Raw genomic sequence first — 12,058 nt, forward strand, 5'->3', positions numbered from 1 at the left:
AGACTTTAAGAAATGTATAATGACTGTTCTAACAGTTTAAGCCAGTTTTAATTGGTATTTTCTTGTCTACAATGAAAATTACAGCTACAAGATGACAATCTTAAAGGGAACAATACCAGAAAGGATTGCCTCCAAAGGTACATTACAGATACATGGACATCACAAACCTCTCTGGTAAGAAGAGATCTTAATATTAGTTGTAAAGCAAAAGTCATTGTAAATTATATTGAAATACCCACAAAAGGAACACAACTAAAATAGAAAACATAAATAAAAAACAAAATAAAGCATAATTAGAAATTATACAATGTTTAGAAAAGTTATAAAAGTACATTATCTTCTAGGGTCCATGACCTCTGCAGTCACAGGTAGTTAACTTGGTTCATAGTGCTAGGCAAGATTTCCTTCCCAATGAGCAGGCCTTAAGTTCAATTACACAGCTATCAGTTACACCCAAGATAAAAGTGCTAATCACTGAACCATTGGGAATATCCTGCTGGGCCAGTCACCAGCGTGAATCACAGGCTTTACAGCTGGCTAGGATTAACAACATTTCTATCTTGGCAGCTTGCATAGGACCTTTGGGTGCTATTACCACTAGTCTTCAAGGTGATTCCTTCAAGTCCTGTGTCCAAAGTGTGTAGTGTCTTCAGCAATAGGTCCTTCAAGTTCTGGGAGGCGACCAAGAGCAATGGCAGTATCCTATACTGTTTTGGGAGTCTTTTGGTCTACGCTGATCAACTCTCGAAGTTTCCCATTCCTGGAACTGGGGTTTTTGTTAGACAGTCTATGGCTTTTGGGAGAATGTAATCACTCCAGGTGGCATACAGCGTAACTCCATTTAAGTTCTACATCTATATGCATGTATGTGTGTGTATATATATATATAAACTATTTTTAGAGTAAACATAAAATAATGTCTTCCCACAGCATTTTCAAACATCCTAGTGTTATTTACTCCTCCCCCTCCCAGGTCAAGTCTCTCAATAGCTAATGAGTTTGAAGTTAGATTACTTGAGGAACTTTAACTTTAGCTGTCAACTATTGCATTTCTGCTGTGTACAAACACTGAGCACAAATGCCATCTGCTTCTGTCACATGACCATTTCCCTTCTGCCTCTATTTCCTGAATATGACTGTTGAGCACACTTCTTTTTAATACAGGTTGCTGGGATGCCCTCTGACATTTGTCAGTAGTTCAGAATGGACTGTGCACCTCAGAAAAATCTGCCAGCAGGAGACTTTAAGATCTGAGATATAGGGTTCCTAAGGGTGAAAGAATGAAAGATAAACAACGAAGATTAACACCTCAGGGTGACTGGACAATGCCTCTAGCTTGGCTTCCTCATCTCTTTGCTGGCTGGAGCATCACGCTGCAAAAACAAATACCTTTTAGCATTTAAAAAACTCTTAAGCTCCATGTCTCCCGAGTCCTGTAAGAAAAAAATATTTTAGACAAACTCCTATAAATAGTAGTAACTATTTTGCTGTTATAAAACAGACTCTCTGACAGTGTGTTTTGAAAAACAATTCTACGATTCTTGCAAAAGATGAGCTTACAAAGCATTAGTACTGATTTAGGTGAATAAAGTGAAATCACAATTACTAAATAATACTGAGAGAAATGAGTGTTAGCATATTTTCTAAGGGCGAAGACAATAAACTGCTATGTGTATGGTCATTAATAAGTTTTATTAATTATTATTTAATATAAAATGTTACTGGGGACTTTCTATTTTGAAACATAAAAGAAAACAAAGAAAGGAAATAAAGCACTTTACATTCAAGTCACTCTTATTCTAGAAAGAATTTTAATTCATTCCACTTAAAAAATAAAGTAGTATCCTCACCCCGCCATAAGCACATTAATCACATATTCACATACAGAAAACTAACATACATTCGTTTACAAGATATATCACCATATAATCCATTTACATTCAAGTGAAGTATATGAACTTATTTAATTGTATACATTTGTAACTTTTGTATCTCATCCCTTTTAAAACAACTAAGATAATATAATATGCCTATTCTCTACAAGTCAGTTCCTGTAAGATGATTTAAGGTTAGAAGTCACTTTTGAAGAATTACAATAACTGTATCTATACAGTAAGGGTCCAGTAGTACTAAACATAAGTTGAAGCTACAGCTGACTACTTAAAGTCTTGTCACATCCAATGCTTGAGATTGTTATTTAGCAGGCTGCACTGTTTAGTTTCTAAATTGTTTTAAATGTTTCGTACAATTATTTCTGCATCAAGGGGAAAAAGCACCAAGGATGATGATTTCTTCTTTTTGTAAAAATATTAGATGAAATTACAACAGTGATCTCAATCTCCCTTCCAAATCTTATCATTTATAAATGGCATTTACTTACTATCTTTGAGTTTTTTTGGTGAAATCAACAAATACATTGAACATAAGAATGGAAACACAAGAAACATATCATAGATGACACTTATTAACAGCAGAATTCAGTTTAACATTAACAACTCCCATTTTGGATCTGAGTCTATAGGTCTCAAGAAAAACTCTGAAAATCAAGTGTAAGATTTATAAACTTATCAGTTATAGCTCATAAAGAAAGTCTAAAAAATGTCTTTCTTGCTAATATAGAAAAGAAAACTTTTCTGGATGAACCAAGTACCTTTTATGGTAAAGAAACGTATAAAGAAAATATTTTCTACAAATGAATTTGCAAATTTATGTGTATAAAGGTATAGTTCTCCCACCTGTATTTGTAATATTTTAAATAATTTATAATATAAAATTCAAAGCACAAATTGAAAAAATAATTCATGTTCTATATTTTCCAGTCAATAAATATTGCAGCACAGGATATAGTAACGATAACAAAAAAAAAAATTCTAATGTAAATGGTCGACGAGCTCTCTTTGGAAATGCACTTTAAGAAAAGTCCTCAACAGGTGATCTTGCCTGTCCAATCTTACTGAATGCAATCTTGTGGAGACTCAGGTGTGCAGAGAATCACCTGATCAGAGTGCACTTTGGTACCAGTCAGCCGGATTTTTGCATCCTTTGTCTGTGCCACAGGCACATGGTAACCATCAGAGTGACAGCAGCAGGTGTCATGAATTTTTCACACACAGGAAGCTGACAGACATTATTTTGAACATTTCTAGATCCTGCCAAAGCTCTCCATCAGAATAAAAACACAAGGTCCTCTGGTTTTCGAGGTGTTTAAAGCAAATACACAGATGTATAAAGTCAGGTCTGGTAACGCATGGATCACTGGCTCTGACCAGCTTCAGTCAAGGTTTCTTACAAATCTTTCGCTAAGCAACAAGTCCCTTTCTAAGTATGGGAACTTTTGATTATGGTGTGAGTTCATCTTTTTTTCCCGGTGCTTTTCTTGTGTTCTTGGCCCTCAGTTTTGCCAGCTAAGCTCTTCTTCCGAGCTGAGGTAGCTGCTGGAGATGGCCCGCTGACTACTACACAAACAGAAGAAAGAAATAGTGTCGTTGGGATACACACAAGTCATCAAGGGTAAAATAATGTTGGTGGAGATGGGCTATTTTGTTATAATTGTAACATTATAAGCTTTCAATATAACATTTTAACTTTTTAGAACTCTACACCAATATAGAAAAGTAATGACAAAAGGCTGTGTTCACAAAACCAACTTTTTAGTTCATTCTATATTCTTCATGGCAAACAATCATATCAAACATTTTAAGTACAATCCATTCTGCTAATCTCATTTATACTTGTGGCCAGGCTTTCCCCCTTAGCTCCTGATATAGAAATTCAGCTGGTCATTAGAACTATCTCTACTTATATCTGAAAAGAAATATAAACTAAACATGCTTAAAACTGAATATCATTTCCCCTATAGGTACCATATCCTCTTCCATCTTCCATCTCATTACTATGCAAGGCTGCAAAATTGGAAGGGCAAACGCACTCTTTCTTGAGTCAGAACTTACTCTGTGTCTGTACCATTGTCAAAGCCAGGGCTAACCAGAGCTACTCTGAGTGCAGTCACACTTCTACTATGCAAGCATAGGCTTGTCAGGCTGACATTTCTGCTGTGAATTATACTCATTGTTAACAATTAAGCTGATTGGCCGATAGCTTGGCAGGAAGAGATTGAGTGCGAGAGCCAGTCTAGGAGAATTCTGGGAAGAGGAAAGGCAGAGTCAGAGAATCATCGATAAACTCAAAGAAGCAAGATGAGAATGACATACTGAGAAAAGGTACCAAGCCACATGGCTAAACATAGAGAAGAATTATGGGTTAATTTAAGTGTAAGAGTTAGCTAGTAACAAGCCTGAGCTATCGGCCGAGTATTTATAAGTAATATTCAGCCTCTGAGTCGGTTATTTGGGACCAGATGGTCAGGACAGGAAATGTCCTTTTACACATTTCTTCATATGACAAGCAGTCAGTCACAAAGAAAGAAGAACAACTATAACAACAGTGTTAAAAGACAACAGAAAGTGACAGAATTGGATAGTTAATAGAGAAGAATCAACATGTATAAGAAGAAAGCAACACAGGACTGCTCATTCTCTTTAATCTCATCATTCCCATCTAATAGCTTTTAGTTTGAGAACTGGTCTCAATCTCCATCACATAATTCAGCTAAAACTCCAACATAAAAGACAGTCTTACTAGCATGAAGAAGCAGATGACAAGTATTGGGACGACAGCTGACAGAAAGGGAGGGATTGTAATTCACACATAACTATGATTAGTTAATCTATTGCATGCACAGAAAGCCTCAGGTAGTGCAGGCTACTTGAAGAGAACTGAATTTGTGAGCTGTCAGCCACTTGAAGGAACATAATTTTACAATCTGAGTTCAGCAAATTTAACTCTTTACTTTTAAAATAAAACAATATTCTTTGGAAAAATATAATTGAAATACCAGAATGCAAAGTTTCTATAATGTATTATTTATAATGTCTAGGATATAATTAAAAAGTTACTGGATATAATCAAAAAGTTACTTAATATACTAAGATTAATGTATGGTATTATAAATATTTAACATAACAAGAAACAGAAAAACATCTTTCTTGTAAAGGAGAAAACTGACATAGACCAATCAGGAAATGAATAATTTAAAAAACAATTTTTAGAGCAGCAACTTCATGCTCAGTGGTAAAATAAATCCTTATGCTCACAATAAATAAAAACTTGTAAGTCTTGAAAGAAAACCTAAGAAGAATCAAATAGAATGCTTCAAATTAAAGCATAAAACTAAAATAACCGAAATAAAAACTGGTTGGATTTAACAGCCAACTGAGGCAAAATGAAAAGTGCTCAAGTGTTCTACTTCATGGAAGGAGGTATAGACAGGAGAAAGAAATGAGGATCATACCAAGAATACAAAGAAAGAGGAAGGAAGATGAAGAGCAGGTGCAGCCATAATCACACTGCTGAAAGCCAAACACCCAGAGAAAACACTGGCACAGGCAGAGAAAACTGCAAGTGTTAGATATGTGGACAGTTCAAATTAACTAGCACTTCTTACAGAAACAGTGGGAACTAGAAGACAGTGAAACATCAGTAGGGTTGTCAAGGAACAAATCTGTTCTATCCAGAATGAGAGCAAAATTACCTTGCAAGAATAGGCAAAGACATTTTTTGTCATGATAAAATGACTATGTTGCTAACAGAGCCACAGTATAAGAAAGGGCAAAAAGTCTTGGGCTTAATGAAAGCAGTCAGGATACAGACTTCAATGAAAGAATGACAAACTCAGAAAACAGCAACTGTGGACAAGTGCAGGGCCGTATCTCCCCTCCCCACTTCACTTCTTTAACATAAACTATTACTTAAGGGAACTATCACAGCACTGCATTTTATTGTTTATACTGCATGTGAAATTAATATACACACACATAGATAACTATAGAGAAAGGACAGAGGAAATGAAGGTAAAGGAAAAAGTCAAGGAATCTGCAAGTTTCCTAAGTATTAGTTATGATGACACACAATTATCTCAAAGTAGACCATAAAATGCTAAGAATGTGTATGTAGAGCAATCAATAAATGAATACTGCAAAAATACAACAAAAAGCAACACACGTATTAAAGTGAAATTCTACAGATTACTGAATCAATTCAAATAAAGCAGAAAAGAATAAAAATAAGGAAAAAAACAAAGAAGTCTTGTCAATAATTACATTGAGGGTCAATGGAATATAAACACCACAATAATAAACATGGCTGATATTTTTAGTGAATTTTTAATGTCAAATACATTCTGCCTATAAGATAATTTAAATACTTAGATTGAGTAAGCCTCAGAAAGCTGAAGAGTTATACTCACATCAAATAAAATAAACTAAGAGCAAATATTACCAGAATCTAGAGAGAAATTTCACGGTGATAAATGGGTGAACAAAATAATACCTGACAATTGTATATATAGCCATTAAATAATAGTTCTCTAAAATATACAAAACTAATATTCATTGAATTCAAGGAAAAGTAAATAATTCTGTAGCTGAAATTGCCCTTTATATTACTGACAAATAACCAAATATTTCTTCCTCCTGTCTATAGCTCCTTCCATGAAGTAGAATACTTGAACACTATAACATCAACAACCATGATTTTAATGAGTGATACAATTTCATCTGTTCAGATCACTGAACTCTACTGAATATATTTTTTGTTGTTTTTGAGATGGTAATATGGATCAAACCCAGAACTTCCCATATGCACAAGTCTTATTTAAAAGACAGAAATCATATAAAATGTTTAATAATTAAGAATTAAATAATAAATTGGCATATCCGCCTTCCATTACTGAATTTACTTAGGGCAAGTTTTCCTAAATCAATAAAAAAGGATACACTAGACATAAAGAATAAAGGTAAAACCTACAGGAAGAAGTGGAAAGGAGAAACCAAGAGGAGGAATCCTTCAAGAATAAAGCAAGCAGAGTAACAAGTAAAAGGCAATCTTTTAAAAGGCCTGAAAATTGATGAATCCTTAGTGAGTGCAAGCCAAAAAAATAAAAAATAAAAAAAAGGCAGAACACAACGTAATATCAGATACAGCAAAACAGTTATGAAGAAAGAGCAAAGTGGACATCATAAGACAAAATGAATAAATTCCCTGACAAATGTGAGTCATCAAACCTGCCATAAAATGAAACATAAAAATTAATTTTTAACCAAGAACTTAAGGTGGAAATTAAAATCTTATAAAACATATTTAGAAAACACAAAAGGAGAAATATTTCCCAGATCTTTTATGAAAATACCACCACTCTGACAGTAACACTGAAAAAGACATTCTGAACACAAAACTACAGACCAATGCCTTCCCATATGTGACCCAGAAATCCTCACACCTGGACGGAATCCAGTTTGTTCTGGTGGTTGTTTCGGTTTCTGTGTATCACATAGCATGAACAGGGAGCATTCACCTCTGAATTGCAAAAGTGGCTTAATATTTTAATACCCACTTATAACACATTCAACACCATTTTAACTTTGCTACTCAAATATGTTCATGCCGTGCATTTACAGGGTAATTAGTACATAAGGAACAGCAACGTGTTCTGCGATCCCAAGAGAATTCATACCTTTGGTCCCCTGATTACTGGCTCTGCTGACTGACACAAGTCACACCTCTTCGTCTGTTTTTTTCATTGTCATGGACATAAAAACAATACAAATTTCTTAGAAAGGGGAACTATATAAACGTCAGTTTTGTATTGTATATTAAATGCATCAAAATAATATTTAAGCAACTGTGCAATGCTGACCACTAGCGTTATAGCCTTATTTGTTTGACTGTACAAGACTCAAATCTATTTAAAATACTGACTGATTCATAAGGCAGGAGTGCCATGATTTATCTGGCAGAAATGAAGGTTAGCTATAGCCAAGAGCAATAAAAGAAACTACTGTTCAGTGAATGTTTATAATGTAACCAAGTATTTTACACATATGTGTTCACTTCGGACAATGCCATAAAAGAATCATTACCCAGATTTTCTTAGTGGAGACTAAGGATTAGCATCAGGCAGGTCACATGACTAACAAGTAGCAGAGCTGAGATCTTAATTAAATATGTCCTTCTGACTCTAAACCATACACTCATAATAAAAAGAATATCTAAAAACAATAAAACCTTGAAAAGAATCACATCTCTGCCATGAGTTTGTATAATGAAACCAAAAAATGAATGGGGTTAGAGTATCAATCTGGGATGGGGAATAGGGAGGAAGATTATCAGACCAGAAAAGCAGCATTAGAGAATAGGAAAAAATATGAAGATGGAGAACATCTTTGGCAGCCATGGGAGAAGAATCAACACACAATCACACTGGCAAGAAGTTATAACAAAAATGCTGACAGAAGAGCTGAATTTGGGAGTCACATCACCAGACTACAGACGGAAGATAAAAACACCGGACAACATAAAATGATGCCTTAGGACCAACAGCTACGGGGGGAAGACAGGGAAAGCAAAAGCAGACAGGAGGATTACATAGATAAGAACGTGTATAAATGAGTCATGATAATAGGTTTTGAATTTGACATCACTGCTGGGAAAGCAGTAGGAAATGGTCTGATTTTACATCGTCAGACAAACACTGCCCCTCCCGCTGTTACTGCTGTATGGAATCCAGAGTTCAAACACATCTCTAACCTGCTTTGCCGCTTGCTTTAGTGCTCTTTAAGGCCGCCGGTGGCGTGGGGAGGATCTTTGCAGGTGTATACGTATTTAGGGAAATTTTTCTTCTCATTGCTGGACTGGCACGTGAGGCCATAGAGGCTGAAAGAAATAAACAAAATATAACAACTTCCTACCAAGTCTGTCTTAATACTACGAAAACCGGTTTTTTACTCTCATTTTTACAGTCTTGGGAGTTGAACCCAGGACGTCATATATGCTGGGAAAGTACTATGACACTAAGCCTTAACCCTAGCCTTTTATTCCTCCTTTTTACTTTGAGACAGCCTAAGATGCTCAGGTCGGCCCTGTAACTCACTCTTGCTCAGGCTAGTCTTGAAATTGTAATCCTCCTGCCTCAGTCTTCTGAGAGGGTAAGATTACAGACCTATCACAAGACCCAACTGCAAAAATTCTAATGATATAATATAGTAAGTAAAAATATGCCCAATAATTAGTACAAATAATAGTATATAATAGAAAAGACAAGGTTCATAGTCAATTCAGCCAAGTCATCTTTCTAATAGAAAGGCAGTTCTCTCACGGTCTTAACTCAAATCAACGTTTATACTGCAACTATATTATTTCAACAGTACATAGCAAAGAACTCCTCCCCCAAACCCACATAGAAACATATTACTTGTATTCTGCTCTAAGAGGCCCTTAAAGGGATGGTAGGGAGCCATGGTATAGCTTTATTGCCTATAACAAACAGTAATTTTAAAGAGGATCCTAATGGACAAGTATAGACTTAGGGATTATTTATAAGCATCTTCATCTACCGACATATCATAGCTAAGAAAGACTAACTATCGTAAGCAGTCCAATACATCACGTTTTCTTTCTTTATTACACAGCTGAGAGCTATCTTCCCTGGAAGGGAGGGGGATTGATAGCTGCTCTCCCCTTCCACAGCCCAGCTTTCTACTCAACATGGAGACACTGAATGGTGCAGAAAGAGTAGGTGAAGAATTAATCGTTGGCCATGAAGTGCTATGGGAAAAGATGGGACACAATGCAGGGGGCACATGGGGCTCACTTGTATGAGTGTCTGAGCTCACTGTCAATGTACTGCTGTCAGTCTTCTTCAGTTACAACTTCGGAAGTTTGTCCTTGGTGAAGAAAGGCCTTCTAACACTACCAGATTAGCAATGTCTTCTCCTTTGCTATAAACACCGCAAAATCAGTACAGTTCTGTGCTTACTGGGAATTAAATATAAATAATGTAAACTCACAGTATTTATACTAGGTATAAATTCTGCAACTGGTCTATAAAATATGAGATTCAGATATTTCATAACTGGCAGCACATTTTACTTAGTAGTCCAAAAGAACTGGAGGTGGGGTGTAACAAAGCCTTTAGCAGAGCTGGGTTTTAGTACTGTTTAACAACTGACTAGTTGACTGTCCTTAACAATGTCAACTAGGATTTTTACTTTGCCAGGAAACTTTCCTCAAATACCATGTTAAACATAAAACGTATCAAAGCAGATCTGCTGGATGAAAAAGCCACGGAAGATAAAATGCTCTAAACATTCAGCTTCCTTCTTAGTTGTGGATTTTCAGTGCTTGTTGGGAATCTAGACTACCTCAGATGTCTACACAGTCCTATGGACTACATTATGTGATATACCTTTTCATCTGGTTCTTTTAATAGCTAACAGCATGAAATTTTAAGAAAGCCAAAAGTCTTGAAGTACAATTTGTACTTATGATGTAGAGAAGAGTTCATCAGAACAAACAGGACAGGAATCTAAAATCACCTCATTAATGTCATAATAATACACTCTAATGAACTGGATTCACTAACTATAAAAAATGAAGCCATCATAAAATAAGAGCACTACAGATTAAACTGCAAGATTATCTTTTTCTAGCTATTATATTAAATTTTTCCTAAGAACAAAGAGACATCACTCCTGTATGACCTTTAAGTCATGAACTACAAACTTTCTAAAATTAAATAGTACCAATAGCTGCCGGAAGCCTTTTTCACTTACGAGACTCATTCTATTCTCTAATTGAAGAGTTGGAAAGCCCAGCCCAGGGGAGCAATAAGACATGAGGTCTAAGGGGAAGCAATACATGACAATAGAGCCTATTTGGATCATCTATTCTGAGGAAACAGCACTGTGTGTTTTATTAAGTTACAGATAACATAAATGAGATTAATTATCTTTATTTTCCTGACTCTGTCTTATTTATAACTTATTTTGTTTGGAGTATTATGGATGCTTAGAAATGGACAATTCATATGTAAAGTCTGAAATTAAAGCCTACTTCCCAAGGGCAACTTCAAAGTGAAATAGTTTGGAAACATCCTCATTACCACTGCTGATTGACAGCTGGCCTCTAGTACCAGAAGCAGAAGAAATGGCAAAGGGTATCATCGCCTTGAAGAAATGGAGGGATGTCATTAGGACAGATTAAACTGTGGCCAGGACTCCTTAGATATCCAATGTGATGGCCCAGGAAAAGGAAGAGACATCAAGACAGGAAAGTGGCATTGATTCTAAGAACTTCAATGTCTATCATTTTATGCTTAGGCAGAATACATTTGCAGCACCTTAGAAAAGAGGATAACATGCAAAGAAAGACTGTGGTTTTCTAAGATGTAACTACAATAACTCTCTCCTCAAACTAATGCTTTCTAGTTGGAAATTCCAACAGGCTGAGGGATGCTATGGAGTTAAAAATGACAAGTGTCACCCGATGTTTCATGTATTAACCACCCCCAAAAAAGTTTTTTCCCCCCCTAGCAACAACATATGTTTCAGAAAATGTGAGTTCTTTATAGAACTTGAACCTTTTATACATTAATGTAACTCTAGGGAGGACACAGTCAATTCCAAAACTTACTTAGCTATGAACTCTCTTAATACACATGAATATCTTCTTCAGAATATTTTTTAAGAAATGCAGTTTAAAAGCCTATTGTTCTAATTTGGTATCTTTTATAAAACATCTTTATAAAGTTGAATGTGGTGGCACACACTTATCTCAGTTCTTGGGAAGCCGAGGAAGGAGGACCATTATGAGTTTGAAAAGAACGAGGATTATACAGAGAAACCTTGTCTCAAACACTGAAACAAAACAACAGTAACAACTAAATGTCTCTGATTATTTAGCAAAATGGTAAGGGATGGACATGTGCGAGTTTATGTGACCCCTTCTGTAAATTACAAGATACATATATGTGAGCTTTCCAGCAAGCATAGTTTTTTTGTTTGTTTGTTTTTAAATAAAACAAGATGCTACTCTATATGATACTGTTTACTTTTACTGTTAGAAAAAAGATTTGGGAATAGAATCAAGAAAAGTGGTCTATTACACATGTGTAACACAAAGGAATTACTAATATTATTCCCTTACCTCTGTCTCTCTTAAAATT

At 35.5% G+C, this 12,058-nt stretch overlaps 1 protein-coding gene across 23 annotated transcripts in view; it reads right to left on the reverse strand.

Annotated features, from left to right (window-relative positions):
• Positions 1-1,792: 1,792 nt before the first annotated feature.
• Positions 1,793-12,058, reverse strand: part of Ppip5k2 (diphosphoinositol pentakisphosphate kinase 2) — a 70,409-nt gene continuing 60,143 nt past the window's right edge. For 22 of the 23 annotated variants that reach the window (XM_052750257.1, XM_052750268.1, XM_052750259.1 and 19 more), the window contains 2 exons: positions 8,644-8,769; positions 1,793-3,455 (listed from right to left, as the gene is read on the reverse strand). In XM_052750257.1, coding sequence (XP_052606217.1) covers positions 3,352-3,455; positions 8,644-8,769 — 230 coding nt within the window. In that variant the 3' untranslated portion in view covers positions 1,793-3,351. Of the gene's footprint in view, positions 3,456-7,570; positions 7,625-8,643; positions 8,770-12,058 lie in introns of all 23 variants that reach the window. The other variant, XM_052750260.1, reaches the window with a different exon arrangement.

This window comes from Peromyscus californicus, unplaced genomic scaffold, assembly GCF_007827085.1.
Source record: "Peromyscus californicus insignis strain IS unplaced genomic scaffold, ASM782708v3 Scaffold_21__1_contigs__length_65335640, whole genome shotgun sequence".
NCBI lineage: Eukaryota > Metazoa > Chordata > Mammalia > Rodentia > Cricetidae > Peromyscus > Peromyscus californicus.